The sequence below is a fragment of the Athene noctua genome, chromosome 7 (genome assembly GCF_965140245.1).
Source record: "Athene noctua chromosome 7, bAthNoc1.hap1.1, whole genome shotgun sequence".
Taxonomy (NCBI): domain Eukaryota; kingdom Metazoa; phylum Chordata; class Aves; order Strigiformes; family Strigidae; genus Athene; species Athene noctua.
The window spans coordinates 41,849,796-41,875,981 of NC_134043.1; the positions used below are offsets into that span (position 1 = coordinate 41,849,796).

Here is a 26,186-nt window from a genome sequence, read left to right on the forward strand (position 1 = left end):
ACTTGTTTACTCTCTTCTTTATAATTTTCATTCCAGTTTTTTCCTCTTTCTCTTTGAATCCCTATTTCTCATTAATTTTTTTTTTTTTTTTACTTCATCCTTTAGATTTCTTCCCCTTCGTGCCCCCCCCCCCCCATCCTACAGATGGCATTCATATTCTGTCTCTATGTGCTTGTGCTCACCGTGAGCTGCAACAGCAGCTGATCTGGAACAATTTTAAAGATTGCTTATATATTTACTTTAGTTGAATCAGCTCCTGACTAATCACATTAGAAGTAAACATGTTTGAAATCAGTTGGCTTTCTTGGAGAGTGGTGTTCTGCCCAAAATGTCACTGCGACTGCTTGGGGATCTAGAACCACACAGGAGAAGTAATATGTAATTACTGTGTCGCTCTGTGATTTTTTTTTTTCCTTGTTACTGGTTTTAAATTGGATTTGGTTGGATATTTGTATAAATGCCAATTTCTTCTACTTGCATATATTTAAGCATTTAAAGCTAAAATTTTTGGAGAATGTTCTGTGACACTCTGTGTTATTCAGTTTTCTCCATGAAGTGATATATATTTTCTATAAATGGAGAAAGACTTTTTTTCCATCTAGGTGTTCAGCTAATTTTTCCATGAAAGAGGAATTTTCTGTGTTCCACTTTGAATTCCCTTGTATGAAGTCCTTTACTCATGGGACTGCCCTGCTTAGTTTCTCCCTGTGTGCAGTGAATGCCCTTGTTCTTTTTGTGATGGATTTGGTATAGATACGAAGCTGATCAGCTACAGAGCTTGAGAAAGTCTGTCCGCATGGAGCTACAGGAGTTAGAGATGCAGTTAGAAGAACGTCTACTTGCTTTGGAAGACCAGCTGAGAAGTCTGCACATGTCTTCACCTTACAGACCTCAGACACACGTAGTAAGTATTACTTTTACAACAAGATTGTATGTTTTCTCAGTGTAATGTTAATAACTCATAACTGTTGAAATTATTACAGTGGGATGGTATCTGGGGGATCTAATGATGCTGTGTGTGTTATCAGGGGTCATATTTTATTATTTTCAGTCAGTGTTTCATCTTGGGGAAAAGGTGTGTGAATGGAGGGACTTTATTGGTGTTAACATGTATCAGTACATATCTTCTGGGGTTTTAGGTCTGAGATTTCAGATCTCTTCTGGCACTGCTTTCTTTTTCCTCATCATGACCCTGAATTCTCACAGTTTTGATAGGTAGTGCTTATGTCTAAAATCCTTGGGGGATGGTGATGGTCTTTCTGGAGTTTCCCTACACTGATTTTTTTTACTTATGAAATGAGAGCAGAGAGATGAGAAATGCATCGTGTTTCTTTCCCAAGAAATGGGGTGTGCTTCCCTTCTAGCTCTGCCAATCCATGGAACAAAACCCCAGGAAAATCTCATCATCTTCAGTTTTTTTCCTCCATTGCCTTTTGTAGCTCCTTCAAATGAACGGGTGGTTCCTGCCAAACAGTGGGAGAAACTCTGCTCCCACAAATGCTCCCCAGAAACATAGAGGGGGGGATAAGAGAGACACTTATATATGTTTATTGGTAGCATATGATATGCTTTTACTTCTTTTTCACTCAGTGGAAGACTGTTCCAATTTTTTCTGCTGCAATTTTGTCATCAGCCAAACAAAAGAAGCACAGATGAAAAGTATCATATGTTCTTCCTAGGTTTCATTCCTTCTTCTTGGCCAGTCCTCTTCTGCAGAAGCAGCACAAGCATAGGCCACATCTTCCTCTTCAGTATTTTGTCATGGGAAAAACATTGAAACCCAAGAAGAGGAAAATATGATATTACTGTGATCTGAAGCCAAACTTACATTCTTTGAACCATATAAATGTTTTTTATTTGTAAATCCTTTTATAGAAGAGGGCCAGCTTTAAAAATGACTGAAATAAACTTTCTCCAACCAGCTTTGCTTCCTGTCTCCAAGTTTCTGCTTTTACAGAAGGTTATCTGAGACACGGCATATTTATGTATTAGCTTCTGACAGATCAAAAAAAAAAAAAAATCCTTAATACATTAACCTGACTTAATTTTTCAGGGTATGTATGGAAGCAGAAGTGCTGATAATCTGTCATGTCCTTCTCCATTGAATGTCATTGAACCAGTAAGTAATTGTTGTGTGCTGTATGTTTTACTGAGAACCACCACCAGGAAGGGATTTCTTAAAAAAGATTGCAGGAGATTTATTTGACACATAATCTTGGAAATACTTTACTCACTTGAGTAGTTCTGTTGAGAACAGCTGCATTTTCCCTTAAGCAAAGTTAACCATAGGTGTAAGTAGCTGTGAAGTCTTGTTTGTTTTTAAGAGGAATATGTGGAAGTGAGATGTTGTTTGCATTTAGCTGATACAATCACTGCATGATGAGTTTTCTAGGGAAAATTATTTCTCATTGTTGAGTGCATTTTATGATACTGAAAACAAGTATTTCAAAGACTGCAGAAAGGAAAGAACAAATTTGAATTGTTTTAGCAAAGAAGAACAAAATCAAGCCTTTACGTGTGTCTCTGTCAATTGATCTGCCAGGATGCATCCATACTGCAAAAGTCAGTGGCTTGGGGAACTGCCACAATTTGTATTTATGTTGGCTTTCAAAAAAGCCCATTCCTTTTTATGGTCCCCTTTGTTGCAGTCATAAAAGCAAAGCGTGTATTTATTTTACAGCTGTATTTGTTGCACGGAGGGAATGAGTAAGTGATTGAATAAATATCAAGAAAGCATAGTTGTGTCTGTATGTAACTTTTGAATATGCTTACTTGGGACTGTCTCTTTTCTGAATCCTTAGGTCTCCGAACTTATTCGAGAGCAGTCATTTCTGAAGTCTGAACTGGGTTTAGGACTGGGAGATCTTGGACTGGAAACTCTCCCAGCAGAGGGTACAGAGTCTGTATTCTCCCATGGAAACTCTGATTCCTCTTCAGTGTGCTCTGGTCACACAGGTAGAAAAGCTGGTGTTGGATCCTCTGAACTAACAGGAAGGTCTAAGAGTCAAAGCAAGAAGTTATACCGAGCCTCCGTTGCCTTAACACCAACTCCCCCGGTGAGAGCAGGCGCTGGGCAGCAGGTGGAAAGCTCTGAGGAGTTTGCAGACTCCAAGCCAGAGGTGGAGTACAAACTTGAAAAAGTCCCTCTCGTGCCTTCGGTTGATGAAATCCACAAAACTGTGGAGCAGGAGGAGCTGCAGCAAGTCATACGGGAGGTGAGACAGGAAGGGCTGAGACCTAGGATGTCTGACCAGTGTTTACTGAAACCTAAAGACAGGCTATCTGAAACTCTTGGCCACTGGGATTTTCTCTTCCCTCTCAAGCCAGGGCTCCATATTGTTACTGTACTATTTCTGAAGGCTCAGAGCTTGCACTAGATGTTCAAGCCACGGCTGTATTCTTGTGCAAAGCAGCAGATGTTTTTTTCAGTGACAGTGGTTAGCACATAAATTAATAGCTAGTTGCTGCTACAAGTCTGGGTGAGAATTAATTTGCCATCTCTGCTACATTACTACTGAAATGAAGTATTTCAGATTCCCAAGTGAAAATTTCTGTCATGTTTGCTTGCTAAAATGCCAGGTTGGAGTTAATTTGATTGATGAAACACTGTTTCTGAAACAACTCTGTAGTAAATGTTAAAAATACTTTCCTAGTCACTCTACTCCCAAACCACTAAGGACTGTAGGAGTGTGTGAAGCAAGCTGAAGTCAGATGAGAAGTTATTTCAGACTTTAAGACTGATGTTGGACCAATGCTTTTGGACTAGTTCTGTTGGCAGTCAATGAAAGCAAAGGGTGCTTTGTTATTTTTCCTGTGTGCCAGATTAAAAAACAGGACTAGAACTGCATGTCTTGTTTGTCAGTGGCATGACAGAAAGCCTTACGGCGAGTAGTATAAATCGGAAAAGGAATTAAAAGAAAGTTCCTGTTTCTCAAGAGCGGTGCCTGGGACAAAGTGCAGTGAGGTCTCTCTGCTGTAAACACAGAAATGGGGATTGAAGACCTGTGGGATTTATTCTCTCTTGAACCTTTAGCCTTTAGCTCATCCCTTGAAGCTTTTGTGTGGTGCTGCTGTAAACCACTCAAAAGGCCAGGAGAGGTCTTACGCTCAGGAATGTACAACAGGCCAGACTGTAATGCTGTGGTATCATCCAGGTTTGCTTGCATTGAGGCTGTGAAAAACTGGAACCAGCTTTGCCTTAGCTGTGTCTTTAAAACAGATGAGAGGCAGGCCGCTCATGATAGAACAGGAGCTGTGATCTCAGAGGAATCTTTTGCCACACCTTCATCCTTCTTCTCTCAGTGCAGAAAGAGGCAGAGTGTACTGGACCATAAGGTATACTTTTACTCATCGTCTGACCGCAAGACTCTGCTGTCTCTGTCTCTGCGAAGTGGAGATGTTTTCTTGGCTGACTCACTGTGGGCTTTGCTGTGCAGTAGGCACTTTACACTTGCACAATACACTTGCACAGTCAGATTGTGAAGCAATAGAGCATTACTAAGGAGTGTTCTCACAGAACATGATGGCTGGAAGCATGTGAAATTATTTACTTTCTTTACCTTTGGGTAACTCCATAAATAACCAGAGCTGAGAGTGCAAAGAATATTGCATAGCCACAAGCATACTCCCAGACTTCCCAAATTTTCTCTCTGGTCCATTTTTTTCCTTTCATGCCTTTTTAAAAGGATTCCTTGCCTAATGCCCAGAGAACACTTGTACATGAGAGATTTATCACACCGTGCATTTTGCTGCCAATTCTGAAGTGAGGCCGGGATATTGCATTTGTATCCAGTGCTTCTGTAAAAACCTGTGTGTCAGAGGAGTGGTGTTGTGGTGCAGGGTTGCTAAAGGAGAAACAGAGGGGAAGGAGAGAGCTGTAATTCAAATGTGCTGTAAAAGCAGCAGAGACAATAAAGGGAGCTGGAGTCAAAGTACGGAGTTATTTCCGTCAATATTTTCTCTGAGGTTAGCCTGTGTGAAAGTTCCTCTTCGGCTTCGTTAATTGATAGCAAATAAAGATGTGTACTCTTTGCACAGAGATTGTTCTCTGGCTTGTGTGGCACTGAGGACATTGTAATGCTGAAAGAATCTGCACTAAACTGAGAGGCTACTGTTCAAAGATGAGCAGACAGCAAATAACTGAGCTTACCTCACTTCATAAATGTTTGAGCATACAGAGAGATTGTCCTTTGGTTTAACTTCATTGGCAGCCAGTTTCGGATCGGCTCACAATCTCAGCATGAGAAGTTTTGCAGGTCAGAGGGAAGATGCACTGGCACGAAGCGCCTGGTAGTTTTTGCAGAGCCAGAATATGCTATTAAATACTGGTCAGGAAAATATTTTCTATTTCGTAAGAACTAAAACAGAGCATAAATTGAAACGTGTCTTCTTTAAGTAGCCCAGTTGTTAGCAAAGGAATTCCAATTTCATTGTCAAAAGAAAAAAATCTGGTAGGATGCATTCTTGATGTATGTACTCACAAATGTTAAATCCTTGCTTATTCTTCCCATTCTCTGTAGCTGCATGACCTCGTGTTGGGGAAAGAAAAGTCAGGCAGTGTTTCAGAATATGCCTGGGTGGGTTGTAATGCATGTGAGCTTTGACCTGTAACTATTTGCTGGCATTAAAAAACCCTATGGTGTTAACTTGTAGTGTTAATGGACTAACTCCCACAGAAGAGCATTCAACAACGTGAAATGTTAAAATGCCAAACAGCAGCCCTCTTGTTTTGATGAAAATACAGCCTGATCTCCACTGGAGTATCACATGAAGCACTTACTGCTTGATTTGTAGGTCACAGTGTCTCTAGGATTGCCATCAGGCAGTCTCACTCTGCTCTTCTGCAGTTTAGAAGATGTGATAGTTTAACAATCTTTCTGCTTAAGACTAATGCAGGTTTTGTTTTTGCTGACAGCTATCCATTGTAAATGACATTTAATGAAGTTATACTTTAAAGAAATGTATGATTTTCCTCTGAACATCTGTTTTAAGAGGCTGTAATGGGTCTTTAGGGGACAGACAGATGGTCTGATAGAGAATCTTCTTTTTTCTGTTTTCCTTTCAAATCCACGTTAGCGTTGATCAAAAATGTCTGTTGGTGGTTCATACTTCCCTTGTGCAGGCGTTAGGGGTTCCTCATCTTACTATCTTGAGCGTAGAAATTCCCCAGCTCCTGCATGAAGAAGTGACACAAGAAGAAAATAGAGTGGAAAATAATACTTTTAATTACAGAAAACATACCTCAGATCAGGAGTATGAGGACTGTGAGAAACCTCATGCCCATTTTCCATCAGTGGGTGAAGAACACCCATCTCCAGAATTTCCACTGTGACACATTTCGCTTTCCAATCAGTTCATTGTTTAGCAGCAACATAATATTACAGTAATGGTAATTCTTTTGCAGGGAGAAGGATCCCTGGTTTTCTGTAATAAAACTATCCGTGAATGTGGTACTGTGTTATCAATGCACTATTGAATATTAGTGTTGTATCAGCGTAGTATGTGTATCGTAATGAGTTCGTTCTCTCCACTTTCAAATGATCAATTTTTCATTCAGCTGCTAAAAATACCAGTGGAGCATTCGTTGACTGCTTTCTGTCTTTTGTATGGAGGAAGCCTTGGCAGCAGGCAAATGAAAGGTGCACCTTGCCCTAAATCATTTGTAATGAAAAAGGCAAACATTGGCTGTTGTTATGACACACATGGGACTTGAGTCACTGCAGGAATTGATGGCTTGCTTGCCATGCAGGGATGACCTTGATGATTCTGGAAAGGAGGGAGCAAGCAGTGGCAGTGAAAAGAAGCAGCGGAGGGTGGCCTTGTTGTCATCTCGGTGGGAAGGTGAGAAGCAGAGGGCTCAAGTGATCCACCAAGGTCAAGCCAGAAGTTGTTGGAAGAGCTGAGAATAGAACAGCAGCCACTTCCCTTCCAGTCTCCACCTTGCCACAAGACTGTCTGCCATGCTAGACTGTTTAGTTGCTAATTTGGGAAGCTTTTATCAGTTTTCTTTGGAATGTGAGGTTTATTTTTGTCTCTCCCTCAAGAGAAGGGCACAGAACGACTGTTTTGCAGTGTACTCACAGACCCACCCTGTGTGATACTGGAGAAGTGGAGAGAGCAGAGCCAGGCCAGCCGGCGTGCTGCGTGGCAGGTTTCCCTGTGCCTACGTTTCTAAATCCCAAAGCCCTTACTGCATTGACAGAGGTCCTGAAGCTTTGTACATCTGTGTGTGTATCAGCATAGACATCCTCAGGACTTGCAGCTGTCAGTAAACCAGGTCCTGTTACACACTGGCATTTCTTTTGTCAGTTAATCAGCAAGTAACCCAACTGGAAACCCGTTTCCCAATCATATTCTAGCCTCTGAATTTCTGCTTGATGCAAAGTAGTAATAAAATGAGGAACTTTGCCACTAACGGTTTAGGGATTGAGTTGCTTGCCATTGAGAACAAGGGATAAATAACCTGTTGCTAATGCTGCTGCCACCCTTCTGACGTTGTTGCTTAATCCTTTTGACGCACCAGGAAAAGGGGAAACTTAGAAGAATAATTGCAAGATGTTCATTGACATGATGAGAGGGCTACACAGACGTGGCAAGGCCCTTGGGAAGGCTGGGTTTGAGTCAATATTATTCCTGTTGTATTGGTGGGGCATCAGAACATGAAGAGATTTGTTACTGGCAAAACTGGGATTAGAAGGTTTTTTTCTGGCATTGAGTTCCGTGTTCATTACAGCTACTTGAAAGCTATTTTGAAGTGACACTGTGAACAGTATTTTCTTTAGTCTAAGACCAGTTATTCATGCCAGAAAATTATTTGCCCTTTTCATAAGGAAAAGAAACCGTATTGCTTAAGTGGGCTGATGAGTGCTTTTGTGAGTGACCCTGGCAGCCAGGCTCTGGCTCTTAGCCCCCGGCACTCTCTCACCGTCATTGTCCTCCCCTGTCCATGGAACTACATCTGACTTGTTAGTCCTTCCTGAGTGCCATCAAAAAATGAGTTAGTACCAAGGATTTCTGATACTTGTGAGCAGCCTGCATGATTTTTCTGTGTCATGCTCTGCTCCTTTCTGGCATAATATGCTCTTGTAGAACTGTGGTTTGCCTCCTTTTCTCTTTTGTCTCCTTTACTGTAGCCATCAGTGCTCTGCTCTTCGTTTGTTCTAGCCTCAGACACATTCAGGGGCCTGCTAGTAATAACTCCTTGGTTTGTTTTATGTAAAACTGAATGGGTAAATGCTTTGTCACAGTCCTGTGAAAAAGAGTTTTTGCTGGCATAGGTCATATTCCAGTGGCAAACTGATGATGTGAGCAACTGCTGAAGCTCTCTGTTTGTCTCTTTGCTGCTGAAAGTATGTAATTAGGATTCATCTCCTTGTGATTTGTGTGAAAATAGCTTTTCATGTTCCTGGACTTGGACCTTTTTTACTGCGTAATCCATTTGTGAGGCAGATCAGTCTTGCTTTCCTTTTCAAGAGATAACAATTAATGTCAAAAAGCAGTGCATTCAGGGTGCTTTTGATGTATATATCATGAAATGCTATTTTCAGAATTTTGCATAGTTCAAGTGTATTTTTTCTTAACATAAACCCACTTATCCTAAGTGTAAAATTTACGTAGATTTACCATCTGGAAAAATAAAACTAGTTTGGTTTGCATTTTTGTGATTTGCAAACACTCTAAAATTCCTTACATATTTTTCCAAGAGAAACCCTCTTATGTTTTTCCGTTTGCATTTTTTGAAAGTTGACTTTTTGGTGGTGTATTTTTTCATATATGAAACATACGAAATGTTTCATAAACATAAATGTTTCATATATGTGATAATATCAAACATGTCTGCAATGTAATTTAGTTTTATCCATTGGTTATATAATTTACTGACCTTAAAACTTTGGCTAATCCCTTTCAGATTAAGGAATCTATTGTTGGTGAAATAAGACGAGAAATAGTAAGTGGATTGTTAGCAGCTGTATCGCCCCAAAGCAGATCTGCAACTGCAAAACAAGATACACAGCCGTGAAACTGGTACTACAGGTAATTTTTGGGAATCTGTCAGAACCTGATTTTATTTCTATTAATCATATGAAATGCCATTGTTAGTTTAACCCTTGCTTTCTTTGCATTTTCCCCTTGAAATATGTGTGATCAAAATTGAAGCTTGTTAAATGTAGAAGATACTGGTAATCCTGGATAGGTTCAGAAAATCATATGGTTTATAGTTTGGATTCTACTGTCACCTTTCATGCAGTGGTCCTTGATTTTTGGTTTCAGTGTGCTCCATGATGACTTCACATGTGAATGCATCATGCGAGAGGATTTCTGTAGTTTGCCTGCCTTAGATATAAAAAAATATCAAAATACATACTTCAGCATGTCAAGCAGACTTAAAAAAATCTAATTTAGATATTCATCTTGCCTTTTCTTTTCCATAAGGTTGAATGTAGTCCGAAATGCTGTGGGATTCTGCTTTGGGAGGCCTATGCTGGCGAAAGTGTCAAGTTATTTTTGCTTCAGGAGATGTTAAAGCTGCTGAGATAGGCTACTGTATTCGACGCTTGGTTCTATGATGTGTACCTTTCCTTGAGTTCATCCATAAAGACTTAGACACTTTAGCTAGTTCATTACTTTCCTTCAAGCATCAAGAAAACTGTGGCTTGCTGAAAGGTTTTGTATTTATTTGTATGACCCTGGTGTAAATTTTTATGTAGCCGATTTCTTTGTCTAATGATGCATCATGAAACTTGAAAATTTCCAGACGTAACCAACTTATAAATAACACACATGCATTCAGCCTAGCTTTTTTTTTTAAAAAAAAAGCAACACCACACCCACCCACCCCCCCCTCAACAAAAAACACTGACCTCTATGAGGTATTTGTTGTGCAATAACTGATCCACTTTAAGAGCTTGAAACAACCAATAATGGTTTCCACTGCTGTTACTTAGTGCCACTTCAAAAGAAGGAAACAATCCTGTTGTAAAAATTGCTGTTAATTCTTGGGGCGGTTACTATTAGCAGAGTGGTAGAATGACATGAGGTTACTTAAAACTACTTAAAGTTCTGACACTGAAAGCCTTATCTTTGTGTAGAAGACAACTTTTAACTAATTTTATTTGCTTCCTTACTGTTTGCTCATCCCTCTGTAGAAAAGTGCCTTGTTTTAAGCACTGTTTTTTGTTTGTGTTGACTGCTCTCAGTCATACCAAGAGAAGTTCTCTTCTGCTTCATATTAACCAAAATGCAATAAAAGTACTGATCTTCTGAAAGCAGTTAGGATGTACAACTTAGAATGGATGAACGACCTTGCTTGTGTTATGGGGAGAATGGAAAAAATCTCTTTTCCTTGCCCATTCCTCACTGAGTGTATTTTCAGTTAGCCTGGTGAGCATGCATTTGTTCCAGTGGAGCAAACTGGAAGTCACTGGGAGTTTTATGCGGTCAAACAGACATTTAGTGGATATGTAATATCCCTTTTTGCTGTGCTTGGAATCTCTTTACTCCTTTGCCATCTACTAAAACACTTTACACTATGTCAAGGTCTTTAATCAAAACTAGTTTCAACTATAACAATATTATATGAAAAAGTTTATAAGATTTTAAATTGTGTTAGGAAGACACACACGAGGGCTGATTTCTTTTAAAAAAGTGTATATTAAACCAATAAAATATTTATTTTGCCTATAATCTGTGTCTGTTTTTCATTGTGCATGGGTTACTCTTAAGCAAAATAAGCAACATAGATTTGACAAAATAGTACACAGAATGGAGAACAGCAGGAAAGCTCAAGACTTGGGTTTCTAGAAGCTTTCAGATATTCAGGGTACCCTGTATGCTTCAGAAATATGAGATAGAAATTTGAGAGAAATGTTGTCACTTAAAACCAAACTCTTAAAGTTGTTGGCTTCTGTTGTGACTCCAAGTGTTTGGTTGGTCTTGACATCTTCTCGGAGCTTGTCCTTGTGAGCAGAGCCAGAGCTTTCCTGAAAACCTCATCCTACATGTTTAAAAGTTGATATATAAACAGTTGGAATGACAGCACTCTACGCGTGGCAATCTGTATGAGGTGGTAAACTGCAGGAAGGTTTCTGCTTTCCTTTGCAGCTTTGCACAGTTCCTTTCCAGAATGCCACTGGAGACCAACCAGCCAGACCCGAGTGCCTGCAACCTTCCTTCGCAAATGTGCAAACCCAAAACCGGCTCAAACAATTGCAGCACTAGATGCTTCCCTTGTCCCCCAGCCAGATTAATTGTGAAACTTGACCATTAATGTCGGTCCTGTACCTGTGAGCTACTTGAAGTGGCATTCCAAGAAAAGTGGTGCCTGTGGTGCTCTCAGAGCGATGGAGGAAAGCACTTCAGGAGCTGCCGTGGCTGTCGAGCAGCAGCTCCCAGCAGCATCTTCCATGGCTGCGGCAGCCTGGCTCCTGCCTGCTCTGGCAGGACAAGTCACTTGTAGGTAACATCCTGGAGAGTCTGGGGTGCTTCAGCTCGTAGCTTGTGAGGACATTTCATCTTGGAGCCTAGTGTTTAATATATCATGAGAAACGAAAAATAGAGCCAATTCTTCATCTAGCTGATGGAAGGCAGATTTGTGATGTTCTGGCATAATTTAAAATAAACACATTTCGAAATGACATTTCTAAAAACTATACTGAAACTAATGAATATACAAGCACCTATTTTTCCATAATCCTGACAACAGATTTTTGACATTCTTAAAGACACTTCCAGCTAATATTTTGAGTGACATTTATGTAGATATAAGAATGTCTATAAACTCCTGTTTAAAAATAAAGTTGTAGTGCATTGCTATCATATAAGTTAAGCTGAACTGATTTCCACCTCTATTGACATTTCTGCTTGTGTCTTAGGAACAGCTATCGTTACTGGACACACACCTAACCTGGATGGCTTGCTCTTCAGTAATGTCAGTTCAGCTGTAATGATTTTCTGAACATGGATGGCTTTTTCTTTTGTTTAATGACTGAAACTGCTACTTTCCTCACAAATTAGTGTTATCTTTTTTTTCTGCCAGGCTGCAGTTTGATATGACTTCTATGCAGATTAAAACAGCTTTACTAGTGGCTGATAAATATTCGTTAATCAAATTTGTTGTCAATAAAGCCAGCAGTAATGCCAGAGATATTTTGGATGCTTTTCTAAACTTCACTGTTACAGTGGTCTGTGTGGCTGCCAGTTGGCTGCAGGAATAAAAAGCCAAGGGCTGTGTTTTGGGAACGCTAAGGTAACTGTTTTCTGTGGGTACAGGATAACTACATCCCTATTGGCAGCAAAATCAATTTGTCTTTAGCCTGCTGTGGAGCAATACATGCCTATGCCACAGCTCCAATCAGGCAGGGATTTGGGGATCTAGTACTTGGAGACTTTTTTTTTTTTTTCTTTAAAGGTGAGTAAAAGTGTGTTTCTAGCCCCCATTGTTGCAGTGTAAAACTACAAAAATTGACCTCTGCCAAAATGTGGAGACATTTCAGCATTCAACAGCTAGAGGCAATAGCTGGAAAGGCAGGAGCAGCCCCCAGCACCACTTGGGTTAGAGCTGCAGTGCCCATGAGGTGCTGCTGCTGCTTGCCCACAGCATCACGTGTGTGAGACCTGAAAAGGAAAAGACCAAGGGTGGCCATGGACCCAGCTATGTGGCTGGGAGTGAGTATTCAGGAGGAGGGGCTCCTGCTGCTGGTACTTTCTGCAATGCTGTTTGGAGAGGAGACTCCAAGTGGCCTTGCCCCTACTGAAAACTGATGGGCCCTTGAAGTGCTTTCAGGCACTTTTGCTGACCATGACCTTCCGAGAGGGAAGGCTGCCCTGTGTCTTCTGCTTTTTCTAAAACTGTATGGTGTGCAAGTACCTGGCAGCCTGCTTTTAGAAGGCAAGTGATGCCCAGGATGCTCCAAGCTGTGCATTTCCTAAGGACCGGTTTGCTCTGCTGTCTCTTTTAAGGTGAGAATATAGAGCCTTGCTGCTACAGTCCAGCCACTCTTGCACTACTCTGCTGAACCTCGAGGGGCAGCATTTGTGCTGCCTTTTATTTTGTGTACTGCTGAGCAAATGGCTTACACTTGAAGTACAGCGTAGGTCTGAACGCTTTAATTCAGTTATACCACAGATTAATCTGTTCCAATGAAACCGACCACAGGAAGATGCTGATTAGGGAGAGGAAACAAGAGCCCAGTTTGGAAACTGGAATAATTCAAGCCATGACATAAAACAAAATCATGCCTAAATTACTGGGAAATTTCTCTTTTGGAGGGTTTATTTCAATAGAAAACAAACCCAAAACTCTGAAACCTGAAGTTTATGCCATAACCTTTATCAACCTTTATGTCATAAAACAGAATAACTGCTGGTTAGGTGACTTCAGTCCAGGGCAACACTTTCTTATGCATTAACATGATGACATCAAAATAATACATGATTTAATTTTCAGAAAAACCAAGAAACTTGTATTATTAACTTGGCACAATGCAAATTTACTTTCGTATGTAATTTTAGATGTGATGGTAATCTTTCATATTCATGCCATACAATAAAAATGCACAATATTGTTACAATAAAAGTTATTAACAATAAAAGACAAGACAACTAAAACCCAAATCACGTGGTAATTCAACATAGCTTGCGTATCAGGCAATTCTGCATAGATGCTTGCTGAGTGATGGTGAATATTATATACAGAAACGTCTTTCACTTTTTTTAACAGGATAAAAGGAGAAAGCCTGGACAACAGTTAAGTAATTAAATGGTAGCAATGAGAAGGCAGCACAATGAAAAGCAAGAATTGATTCAGTAAATGCGTAGCTTTCACAGGTATTTCTAAATTTGTGAGTCTTTTTATAATAATATGGAGTTTCTAACTTTTTTATTTTCTAAAATAGTCCTGTTTTCCATCAGCTATTTGCTACAACATATTAGGGAGCTTTAGAGTAACTTTTTAAAGAAAACATCTACAAAAATATTTCTGTTTAGTTTTGTTTGTTCAGCTTTAGTTTTAAAAGTATCATAAAGACAGGGGAAGTTATTCTGAAGGGCAATGTCCTGTACTAAAGACTGAACAATGCAGTTTTAAATATGTACTTAAATGAGGTATTGTTATTATTGGGGGGATGTGCATGCAGGAAAACTTACATCTAAGCACACTGGCATAAGCGGTGGAAAAAAAGCTTAGCAAAGGGATTGCTGATTCTAAAGCAGGAGCATAGCAGCACCAGCTTATGAAATGCTTGGAGTTTTGTTGCAATTAGTACCATAAGAGCAGCCAGAGCAGGTGAAACTAAAGGTCCCAGCCCCTTCAGTATCTTCACACCCACAGTGGCCAACAGCAAATGTTGCTCTGGGAAGAGTGTAGCCTGAGGGGGGTGTGGGGAGCATCTCTGGCCTCCCACTCTCAGCAGGCCATGGCTCTAGGATTTACTGGCCAGCAGTGGTATCCTTGATAGGTTCCTTTTCCATTAAGGTTTCTAATTTCTTTTCTAGCTTGTGTAAAATCTTGGTGTCCACAGCATCCTGTGACGATGAGCTTCACAATTTAAGCACAGCCTGCACGGAGAAGGTTTTTTGTTTGAACCAATCACTGAATAATTTAATGTGATGCCTTCTAGCTCTGCTGCTGCTTTCAGGCCCCGTGGAGCCACAGAGAGGGCACAGCCTGAATTGGGGTAACCCTTGGCTCCTGGCTTGTCCCTACTCATGGAGCAGCCCTGTTCTTGCTTGTTGTATAAGGAGTAGCAAACGATTGTAGCCCAGCCACCTTCTCCAGGTCACCGGACCCTGGATACCACTCTCCAGTGTGCCAGCTGCACAGGTCTGGTGGCTCAGTCTTTCCTTTGTGGGTACCACAGACACCACCTTGAGGCTTGCTGTGATTTCTTTAGGTCTGGCCTGTCCTCTGAGGTAGAGGAGGAAGCAAGAAATAAGGGACGTTTAAGGAGTCTCAAACTCAAAAAATCAGAATTTTGAAAACATGTTCTGAATTTGGCATACTGAGCTTTTATAGCTCAGTTGATGACTTTCCATTTTTAGCCTGGTAGCATATGTTTGTACACCAAATTTTCTAACTCAGACTCTGAAACTGCAGAACTTCATTCCTTGTTCAGCTTCTCTGTGTTCTATATTTTAACACTAATTTTTTAAAAAAAATCTACTGTAGAAACTCGATTTTGTATTTCAATTGTTTAATTCAGTGGTATAGTCAGTCAATTTTTGCATTAAAGATCTAATATGGAAATAATATAATTTCACTCCAAAGTCTATGTAAACTACCAACAGTAGTTCTGTTTACTGAAAAATAGATTAGATTTATCCTCTTCTTGGTAAGGAAGCAAATTCTAGCATAACTTCGTGCTGAAATATCTCCCTAAAACCGGTACCAGAATTTTGATTTCTGCACTATTGAACTATAGTCCATATTAGACATGGGTCTTTTGACTATCTGATCAGGTTATGTCCTATTAATCCGGCTCATTTCCTGTGTTTTGCGTGTGTGTATCCTGTGGACGGTAGTGGATAGCACCTACTAGTAAATGTTTCTACGTTACTTGATAGTCTGAAGAGCTGCAAGTCCCGGAGGAAGACTTGAATAGGTAGTATCAGTTCTTATGTCCTCAGATAAAGGTAACTTTAAACTGCTTATGATTAAAATGATACATTCAAGGAATTATTATCTCAACTAAACAGATTGTATAAATAGAAATAGCTGTATTTTTTACTTATCTAGGCTTTATGAATCCATGTATGTAGTTAGTATGTAAGCATATCCAAGCTTGGTGTTCAGTGGATGAGTGAGTACTGGCAAGGGAAATGTGGGCTAGGCTGTTACTAGGCCAACAGACTGTCGCTGCTCAACAAGACTTTCTGTTCTTCTTCTTCTTGAACTGTCTGTGGCAGCATTACTGCTCATAAGACAGACGTGATCTGCTCTACGTTCTCCCACACTTGCAGATTTTAAATTCTTTGCATTTTCTGCATATAAATAGCAGACTGTTTCCAGTGGCTGAGTGGGAACCCCCCTCCTTGCAACGCCTGTATTTAGCTATTTTGAAAGGAAATTTTCGAGGTCATTTTGAATATGTCATTGTTTATTCTTGGAAGGCTTGCATCTGATTTTAACACCTATGAACAATGCCCAGTGTAGAGTCCCGAGAGGAAAACCTGTCCATGAACAGATATGGTGTGCGCAGCAAAGACTGTATCCAGCAGCCATGCTTTCTGCATCCCTTCTGTCCATGACCAACACCAAGAGCTGTGAAACTGATGCTTCTGTATGGGAAAAGGCAGTGAAAAAAAACTATTTGACATTTCATTAGAAAAGGGCAGAAGAAAGGAGCATGCTAAAGTCCCCTTTGGCTGTAGCAGAAAGCTGGTGAGCAGCAGCTGGGAAGCGATGTGCTCTGCAGCATTTCTCCCCCTGATATCGCTGGGGCTGCCCAGCAGTGCTCTGAGGAGACGCTGGTGTGAGGAGAGGTCTCAGCTGGAGAGTCTAAGGAAAACGTGGATCAACAGATCTTTGCAAAGGTTCTTGCATATCAGTGGGAACTAAATTTATGTCTTGAGAGACATGCTGGAAGAAGTGCCACTTCCAAACTGGGTCCTCGCCCTGCAGAGGCAGCCTGATGGATCAGAGAACTGTAACTGAGTGCTTCATGCATCTGCACTAATGAAATCAAGAGCCAAAGCCTTAAGCAGGCTGGCTTCAAGACAAGCTCCCGCTTTCTCCTTTCCTCTCCAGGCTGATGTTGCAGGAGTCCCTGACCACAGCAGAGAAGCTGAGACAGATCACAGCTGCAACAGAAGTTATGTAAGGAGAGTGCAGGACAGAGACCCTTGAATTTCCTTCCAGCAGCCTTGTCTTTGACTGGGAAAAAAATATAAACTTCTCCTAACTCAACAGGGAAAATATCTCAAGCAGGAGCTGTGCCTCTGATAGCTTGTCACTACAGTGGGATATATTAAAAACCAGTGCTTCATACCAGAACCTAGTGAATGACATAGGAAGGAAAAAACATAGGCAGTTATGATTATGTTTTCTTCCATGATAGTTTTAGCTGAATCATGAAGGAATTTGAAACACTGTGGGGAGTGCACTAAAAACAGAAGATGAGCTAAAAGGATTTGGCAGTACATAAAGGCATTTCATCTCTTCCCCAGACTATGATGCAGTCTATAGAAAATGCAAGCACACTTTGCCTGGAGACGTCTAGTGCTGCAAATTAGGTGTAAGAGTGAACTGATGTAGTAATCCTGAAATTCTATATCTGAGTGCTCTCTGAAATATGTCTCTTATACTACTTTAAAAATACTTTTATTGTTATAGTGCATGTGAAGATTGCTGGGCAGCCAGCTTCAAATAGTCACAGAGAGGAGAGCTGTGGCTGCAAATATCTCCACATCGCATCATCAGTGGGCCTCTCTATGAGATGTAGCAGCCCCATTAAGGATTTGTCCTTGTGTCTTGTCCTGTCCTGTGGCCTGGCTCCCTTCTGAACCTGCCAAGAAGTGATTTTGTTGGTTTGTTTCTTCATAGGATTGTTGAGATTTTCCTGATACCCTTGCTAGCAATGACTTTGAGACATGATTCCTTTAGGCAGCATTGTCCAGAAATCTAGAGCTGAAACACACCTCTATAATCCTTTGAACATTTAATGTTTTCATATTTTTTCACTCTGAATGTGTTTTTTCAACAGACTTTATCATTAACATAAGAAATGTTAAGCCTTTGTAATGAGAATTGTAGTGTAATACAGAAACATACACTGTAATACAGAAACATACACTGTAATTATAGCATAATTTAATACCTGAAGTTCTACAGACAGCTATAACAGGTATCTTATGTCAAACATTTTTTTCATAGACAAACCCAGTATTTGAAATATACTATTTATCAATATATGTAATATCAAAGCAACTGGAAAACATTTTTCTCACATTATCTGGGACTGAGAAAACAAAAATTATTTTCTTTCAAGTATGAATATTTATCAGAGAAAAGCCACAACTTCAGACCCCTGTGTATGTCCTCCCCCAGGGTACATCCCTGTGTATATCTGCTATGTCTGAAGCTGTCAGTGAAGTTAATGGCATCTCTGTTCATGAAGGGCTTGTGAAATCGGATAATTAGACTGTCCTGGAAACAACTCTCTAATTGTCCTTAGTGAAAGCGGCAGGTGCCTCTCTTGCTTCAGTGTCTTAGACTCTCAGCTGTACCAGCAGAACTGCTTCAGTTGCGCTCTGACTGTAATTGTCTTTGGAAGTCTATAAAGTAAATTATGATTCATCTTTGTAGGAATAGTGAAGACTTAAAAATGATCGTATGGAACACTGAACAAGGCTATTCTGTCAGTCTCTCTGTTTTGTTGTGGCAAATTGAGCATTTCACCTTAGTACTGAAAATATTCAGGACTCAGCCTGAGAGGGCCCAGGATCACAATGTACGTAATGGGGAAATGGCCAGCAACAAGCTGTCAGCTGGAAACCGCTATGGTACACTGTAGCTTTGATTTGGACAAGAAGGGAAATTTCAGCCCTCAGTGAGAGTTATTTTTGATTGTTGAATCAACTGGATCTTTAACTTTTAGTGTATTCTCACCTCCTGAGCTTTCCCAGGTTCTTTATAAACCAACTGGCTGCCGTGCTTACCTCTCTTCAGAAATACCCTGATATTCTCATAAAGCGTTAAAGGTTTTCTTTTGTATCTATCAAAGCCAAACAAATATTCCACCCCGGACTTGCTGGTTTATTCTGCTGTGTACGGCCTGTGCATTGTTCTTAACTATGATCCCCACTACTTCCTCGCCTCTTCCACTGGCACAGATGGGAGAATGCTCAGTGACTCTGAATAAACCTGTGATGAACTCTGATAATCCTGAGAGCTTTCAATGGCCTGAACAAGAAACGTGTATTCAAATTCCTCTCAGCTGCTTCTCTGTTTCCTTACTGTAGTCTGTCAGAAGCAGACTCAAGTTGTTACTCCTCTCCATGAATTTTGTCTGATTGTTCTGGCTGGTTGTGTTTCCCTTTCCTGTTGAGAGAGTTCCCAGGCCCTCCAAAAACCTGTCCAAAATATGCTTTCTCTCTGCAGGTAGCCTCATCTCAGGTAAAGCTGATTCTGTGATGGTTTGTGGGCCAGTGTGGGGTTTCCTGCTGTACTTCATTTTCTCTTTCTTCCTAATTGGCAGTAGTGTGTAACAGGAGGTTGGCCCGATGCTCTTTGACTTAGACTTGAGCTTTCAGCACAGCCCTTTGAACTGTCTCTAGGGCATTTTCCATCCAGGGATGCAGTTTTGATATCAAGCACACCTTTGTCACAGGAGCTCTGCTGCGCTGCTTAGCACTGGTCACATGCGCCAAGCAAAGAGGTAGTGGTCACCGTGTATCGTTTCATACACTTCTTTTGAATTAAGGTGAAATGAAGAATGAAAATCAGTTGTGTTCACCAGAGGGTACTATTGCTATGATTGACCAAATTCTTTTCTTGGTCTTGGAAGAGGCACAGATTTTTGTACCCTGAAGTAGGATTTGGCCCTCTGAATTTTAACCATCTATAAGTGATGTAACTAGTCTGAGTCCTCTTTATTTTTTCTAGGGTTAATGGAGAGAAAATGTCATCTCCAATAAATACTATATTCTGCTTAACTAGGACAGGGTGAAAGGCCCTTTGACGCATCCTGCATGAGGGAACCCAGATAGCTGGTTTAGATTTAGATTGTTCTCAGTATCTGAAGTCATGTGAGATGGAGCCAATCAGAAGAAACCGCAGTCCAAATCTGCAAACCCAGCCTAAGGTGCAAACCCACCTAGCACACCAGATAATCTTCATGAAAGTGTAGGCATCTATGTAGCATCATCATCAAAAGTCTTCCTGGAAAAGGTTTAGAAAAAGATTTGAAAGAGCAAAGGCAGTTGTTCGATATGTGAGGAGAACAGTTCTGGCACACTGTAACAGAGATGGAATTATTGCATCCACCCCTCCTGCTACCTCCACCCCCAAAATCTGAAAACTTCCTGATTTGTGTTCATCAATAATTAAGAGCCCATCAGCAATACTCAGAGGGAGCTTGCATTGCACTTCTGAGCAGCCAGTTAGTAATGTACGGTGGAGAGATCCTCTTTTTCAAATCCCAGGGCTCCAGGCCATGCAATGCTAGTATTGCATTTTCAATTAGCTTCTGAGTGAATGCTTGGCATATGTAGAAGTGGACTGGTACACAATTAGCTTATTGTTCCTTTCAGCTTTGTGCTGAGAGGATCTGAAGGACTGCAGAAGAGAGGGGAGAGGGGAAAAAAAAGAAAATAGCCAAGCCAGCGGCACCTCCGTGGATGTGGAATAAGGGAGTTGCTCGGCTCACGCAGATTCCCGTGCTAAGTCGGGAGGTACAGCTGTTCCTGAGGAGCCCTCAGCCTGGCTGTGGGGAGGGCGCCCGGGGAGAGGCGCAGACCGAGTCTCAAGCTCCAGGCTCTTCTCTCCTCTGACTCACCTCAGGATCACAATGGAGCCTAACAGCCCTAAAAAAATACAGTTTGCTGTGCCACTGTTTCAGAGTCAAATAGATCCCGAGGCAGCTGAGCAGGTAAGGAAAACGAGTTTCTTTCACTCTTTCGAGGGAATGGGGTAGGAATGGGGGTGAGATGTGGCGTGAGAACAGGTAACACTTGCGGCCTAAATGCTTTTCTAACTTATATTGTGTAACTATAGATTAAATGCTCTGGAGGTTATAGCAATGTCTGGATATACCCAGAGAGGGAGGAGGATATGTCCTCTAGACAGAGTAAGATTTCTTTACCTTGGGTAGGCTTATTCAATATATATTTGCTGTGCCTTTTCTGTAACCGGGCTTGTACCCTAATACATATGCTTCGCATGAATACACATTCTCAACAAATCAAATAAAGTATATTATTTGTATATAAAACAAAATGTGAAGCCAATAATAGGTACCTAATGGAAATATTGCGTAGAAGACAGCTTATTTACTATTAATTTTAACATGAGAAAATACATGTTGTTTTGCACGATAGTTCTCACTTCAGTTACCTTGTGTATTTCTCATGATTTTCATACAGTCTTGATGTCATTTTTACAGTGGTTTACATATTTAAAAATACATATGTGTAGAAATATGCCTAAGTCCACATTGGAATTATGTCTGTGCTATTTTAGGTTTTTGACTCACTCCCAAAACATACACATACATATAATATATATAGCAATACAGACGTCTATGGAGGAAAAGATAGTGTGATACATGTAGATGCGTATAAAGAAGGACATGGGGAATCTTATGAGAAAAGCTGGAGAAATTGTAATTAGGTGACCCAGTATATTTATCTCAGTGAAAGTCCTCATCATTTGCTTCTATTTTGGTAAGTCTAGTTTTAGATAATATCAGGGGAATATTATAACCTTGACAGTTCCGTGCCATTATCTACAACATTATTGGCACCTTTAGGACAGGTATCTGGTTTCCTAAATATTCGGATGTCATGTCTCTTAAAAGGCAGCCACCTTTGCCAGAAAATGATGAATTGTGAGTGACTACTGAACGAAGAAATACTAGAAGGGTGCAGGAGGGAATTGCTGTGGGTCTTCATTTTGCCCATAGGTATTTCTGAGCTGCAAGATGTCCGTACCTAATAGAACAGTCCTGCAATGAATTCAAGCAGGATGTGTTCTGATATTTTTCTGAAATCGGTGAGAACCACGGAATTAGGATTTCCCGGAATTCCCATGGCTTTTGAAATACTGTGGCCCAAATTCTGCCCAGTATTTATGGGCAGTCTTTTTTTTTTTTTGTGTTGTGAGTTTAATTCCAAGTACTATACAGTTTCATTGTGGGTGTGTGATGAAATTAAAGTAGTAAATTCTGCTGTCAGCTACAGTTACGGTAATCTGGAATAAACCCATTAACCCTGATGAGGTAATTTTCCATTTACACCTCTGAAAGCAAAATTTGAACCCAGCTAAATACAGATGTTGACTCAGCAACTAAAAAAGAACAAGCACTTACATTGAGGTTTTGTGTCGGAATGGTTTCTAGCTTTAAATACTCTTGATCCCTGTCTTAAATTCAATAGAATAGCAGTAGCCTGGAGGCTTCAGTAAAGAAACACAAAGCTTTCAATGCAAATGTGTGCATTTTAGGAGGGTAGTCCAATATCATGTAGTTCAACCAGTGTTAGCAGAACAAAAGTACTTAATCAAATAAAATTGAAATAATAAGAATTAGATACGATTCACAGTTATATATTGATATGTAAAGGTCTGTTGTATATGCTCCTTGAAAATTTTCTTTTGAAGATCTTACTATTGTTTTTCTTTAGTTAAAGAAAAATAGTAACATCTTTGGCCACAGTTTAGAAATATCATAAATTCGTTGTTAGGCATACATGCAATATCAACTCTTAAGTGCACTTACAAAATATTATTAATGATTAATTGTGAGGGCTATGACAGTACTAGGTATTTGCACATATAAGCTCACAAGCTACTGCAATCATTTTCCTGACGCAAAGCTAAATGTCAGTATTTTAAGATATGACTGATATATGTCAGACGATACATGCCCCACAATTTATTCAAGATGATTGCAAATCCGAAAAGTATTTTAGAAAGCTCTCTCCCATGCCTTTGCTCTCCATGTACAAGCAGCAGCATGACCCTGATCACTGTCAGACCAGATGAGCAGTCAGTACGACAGTGACATGCTGCTGTTCTTTAAATATTTTCTTTTATAACTCTGCCTGGTCTATACTCGGGAGGATGCCAGAAGGATTTTTTTCTTTGCTTTGTTGGGGGGGGGGGGGGGGGGGGGGGCGGGGGAGCAGTTGATGGACACTATTGACTCTCCTTGCTCTATGCCTGCTTACAGATCAGGAAAAGAAGGCCTACACCAGCATCACTCGTCATCATGAATGAACATGTGCCCCCGGGTAAGTGGCAACATACCTTCTAAACCATTGAACTTGCACACACAGGATTGTCTGTACATTGGTTTTATTAGCTACATGATTTTAAAAAAAACAGCATTGATTTCATAGCACTAAATATCAAATAATGGATCTTAGAACTGTTTGGAGTAAATCCCGTGTGTAACTCCTGGTCTCCAGGTAATGTCAATAATTTCGGGATTTTATCCAACCTGTAAATCTTTTATTATATGTATAAGGAGAATTAATATGACCCAGATCCAGCATTTCTGTCCACAAATGTCTTCTTTCCCTGGGTGGACACTTTGGAGATCCATGAAGGCCTTAATCTTGGTTCTCTGATCTCTAGAGATACGAGGGTGGCTCCAGGGATTACTCAACTAAGGGAATTACTTCTGCAAAACAGGTTGTTTTCTAGTTTTCTGATGAAACATGTGTGTTTTCATTATTCCTTTTCAACTGTGAATACATTACCTTCATCCAAAACTCCTCCCAGAAGATTTTCTGTGGGATGAGGTGATTTGAGGTTGCAACATACTTTGTCACATAAATACGACTTCAGAAGACTCTTTAATAAGCTGTTTAGGGAGTATTATAAGCAAAAAATCCCCACAAAAATGGATTACAGGAAAAATTCCTCAAGACATAATCCCTTTGAAACACACTACTTACTTTACATCAAATTTTTCTTTTGTAGTGCTCTGCAACATTTTTTTGCTGCCTTATCTCTTCGTCACCCGAACCTTTTTTTAAAAGCAGTTCAGGCTTTTTCTCACTGTGTCTCTAAGGCCATTACTGTATGCACTGGCGTCTCAGTAAAATAAAACCATCTGAGCTCTATCAGGATCTCCACTTACTGCACTATGCTGATGGTCTCCAGTTCTGATTAACATCACCAGTAGCTGAAGTTCCTCAGAAATACACAGAGAGAAGCATTTAGAGAGCCCTGCTCTTGAGGTTGAGATCACTGCACCACAGGACACAGATTAGGGAGGTTCAAGCATGGCATATGGCTAAAGTTATGTTCTTGACACTGAGACGGACCTGTGCATTTGCGCAGGGCTGACACCGACTCCAGTTTGGAGAGAAGTCTTCTGGCCAGAATTTCAGGCAGTTCAGCTCTCACTAATCATGCACAAAAGATTTGCCTTAGACCAGCTTTACTTACCTTCATGGGATCTACTGTGTCTGTGTAACTAGGACTTAATTTAAAGCAAATTCACCTTGACTGTTAATCTCTCTTGCAATTCGCTTTGTACACTTTGTACCATCAGATTTCCTTTTATAAACAGATACTTGGTACAGTACCAAATCAAAACCAAACAGAGAATAAGAACTCTTCAATTTACAGGAAATTTTACTGTAAACAAAGTGGTACATGTCTGTTATCTCCTTTCCTGCAATGTTCATAATAAATCCTTAAATAAATCATTTTTATTATGAGTCAGGATTGCTGCTAGTATCAGTCAACTTCCATATAAGCCCAAGAGTTAGTATTCACTTTCTTCACTTATTTATATTTATTCATTTAGATGATATCCCCTCTTACTAGATAGTGGGAACTAATATCAATGAAGGTATTCTTTCATTAAATTATAATCTTGTCTTGCTTTTTAATTTTATATAAAGTCAGGTCAAAATAAAAACTTTAAAAGCACCTTCATTTTCCTACACCTCACCATGTGGTTTATGCATAAGCATGTGCATGCATATTTCCATGTGGTATGCTTGATATGGGCACGTGTAAATGTGTAAACCTGTTGAATACAAGGACTGCAAAGCCAGATGATAGCTTTACAATGGAAGTATGAACAGTAAAAAAATTCCTTATGGTTTTGATCTTGTAAGGTGCTGTACAGCTTCTGAAATTATTGTATAATTTCAGCTTTCAGAGTCAGCTAATCCTAGGGTCTCTTGACACCTTGCTGTTTAAACCCCAAAATACTGGTCAGTTATTGGATTTTTGGAATTCAGTGGGATGTTGAATAACAATTTGTCTCCGAAAATGTTAAATTTATCACTGCACATGGTTGCAGTCAATGAAAAAAAAAAAAAAAATAAAAAAATAGTAAGGGTGCTAACGACTCTCCAACAAATTACTTTAGAAGCATGATTCCCTAGATCAACAGGGAAACTGAGCAGCAGAGAATTTAAGTGATACTGTCTAAGCCACCTATCAGATTAGTGCTGGTCTAAACCAGAATCCTGTCTCATGTATTTTACCCACTGGAGTACTCCAGTTCCTTCAGTAGGAGCAAACAGCTAGTGAAGGATATACTTCCAAGGGTTTGAAATGTGTGTCATAATGCAATTCCAAATGTTTGGATGCCCCTGCAAAGTTTACTCAAATTATCTAAACCTCTTTTATTTTGAAAAACAGAGACAGGCATTTTCTAAGAATCAGACTTTTCTATAGCCTTCTGTTGCAGCTGCTTCTGATTGTGGCAGGAAAAAAGCAGCATTTTTGTGGTGTTCTGGATGCAGATCCATCTGGAAACCAGGAGGCAGTAAAATGTGTTTGGACATGTCAGAACTTCATAATAAATGCAGTTTGAGTTGTGCTGTATAAAGATCTAAAATAGTTGTTTTCTTCTAAGTCTTCTCATCCTTCCCTGATGTCTACTACAGCTTTGACAGGAATCTGTCTTCACGGATTTAGGTCAGGTCCATGGTGCTATAAAGTGAAGATGGAATATCTACTAAGGCTTTTTTAAACCGGCGACAGCTACTCAAAACCTTGAAGAAGACTCTGCTTGGCTTCCTTGCTTCCAAGGATACAGTGCGAGACTACACTAAATTATTTGAAGATAGGTGGTAGATGTGACTGCAGGAGCTAATACCCAGCCTGTAGTATCCCTGACCGGCACGTTTTCTCATGTTCACTCTGGTTGGCGTCATATATAATTGCAATCAAAGTCATCCAAAGAGAAATTTGAATTGCAGCAGCAACAGTGATTGCAGTGGACAAGATGAGGTTGTGAAGCAGCATAGCAATGAATAAACCCTTAACTTTTTCTCTAAGTGCTTTTTACAGTGTTATTTGATGGGTTATGTCACATCTGAGCAGAGAAGCTAGCTCTAGCAAGTTGAGACTCAAGTTATGAAGTTACTTAACTCCATTGTGCTTCAGTTGCCATCAATGGAGCTTTATTTTCTGAGCATCTGATGTTTGATTTCATAATATCTGATCAGTTTTACTTTTATTAGAAATTATTAAGACCCTTTTACTGTCTGTGAAAGCAAAGACA

The 26,186-nt window shown here is 40.1% G+C and overlaps 2 protein-coding genes across 5 annotated transcripts in view; both read left to right on the forward strand.

Annotated features, from left to right (window-relative positions):
• ITPRID2 (ITPR interacting domain containing 2) overlaps positions 1-10,677 on the forward strand; it is a 42,123-nt gene extending 31,446 nt beyond the window's left edge. For 3 of the 4 annotated variants that reach the window (XM_074911017.1, XM_074911018.1, XM_074911019.1), the window contains 5 exons: positions 754-904; positions 2,054-2,119; positions 2,802-3,215; positions 8,909-9,033; positions 9,433-10,677. In XM_074911017.1, the coding sequence (XP_074767118.1) occupies positions 754-904; positions 2,054-2,119; positions 2,802-3,215; positions 8,909-9,019 (742 nt within the window). In that variant the 3' untranslated portion in view covers positions 9,020-9,033; positions 9,433-10,677. Of the gene's footprint in view, positions 1-753; positions 905-1,679; positions 1,923-2,053; positions 2,120-2,801; positions 3,216-8,908; positions 9,034-9,432 lie in introns of those variants that run through there. The other variant, XM_074911020.1, reaches the window with a different exon arrangement.
• Positions 10,678-20,121: 9,444 nt separating this feature from the next.
• The window catches only part of PPP1R1C (protein phosphatase 1 regulatory inhibitor subunit 1C), a 53,888-nt gene continuing 47,823 nt past the window's right edge, over positions 20,122-26,186 (forward strand). The window contains 3 exon segments of the mRNA XM_074910782.1: positions 20,122-20,455; positions 20,458-20,582; positions 22,881-22,941. Coding sequence (XP_074766883.1) covers positions 20,332-20,455; positions 20,458-20,582; positions 22,881-22,941 — 310 coding nt within the window. The 5' untranslated portion in view covers positions 20,122-20,331.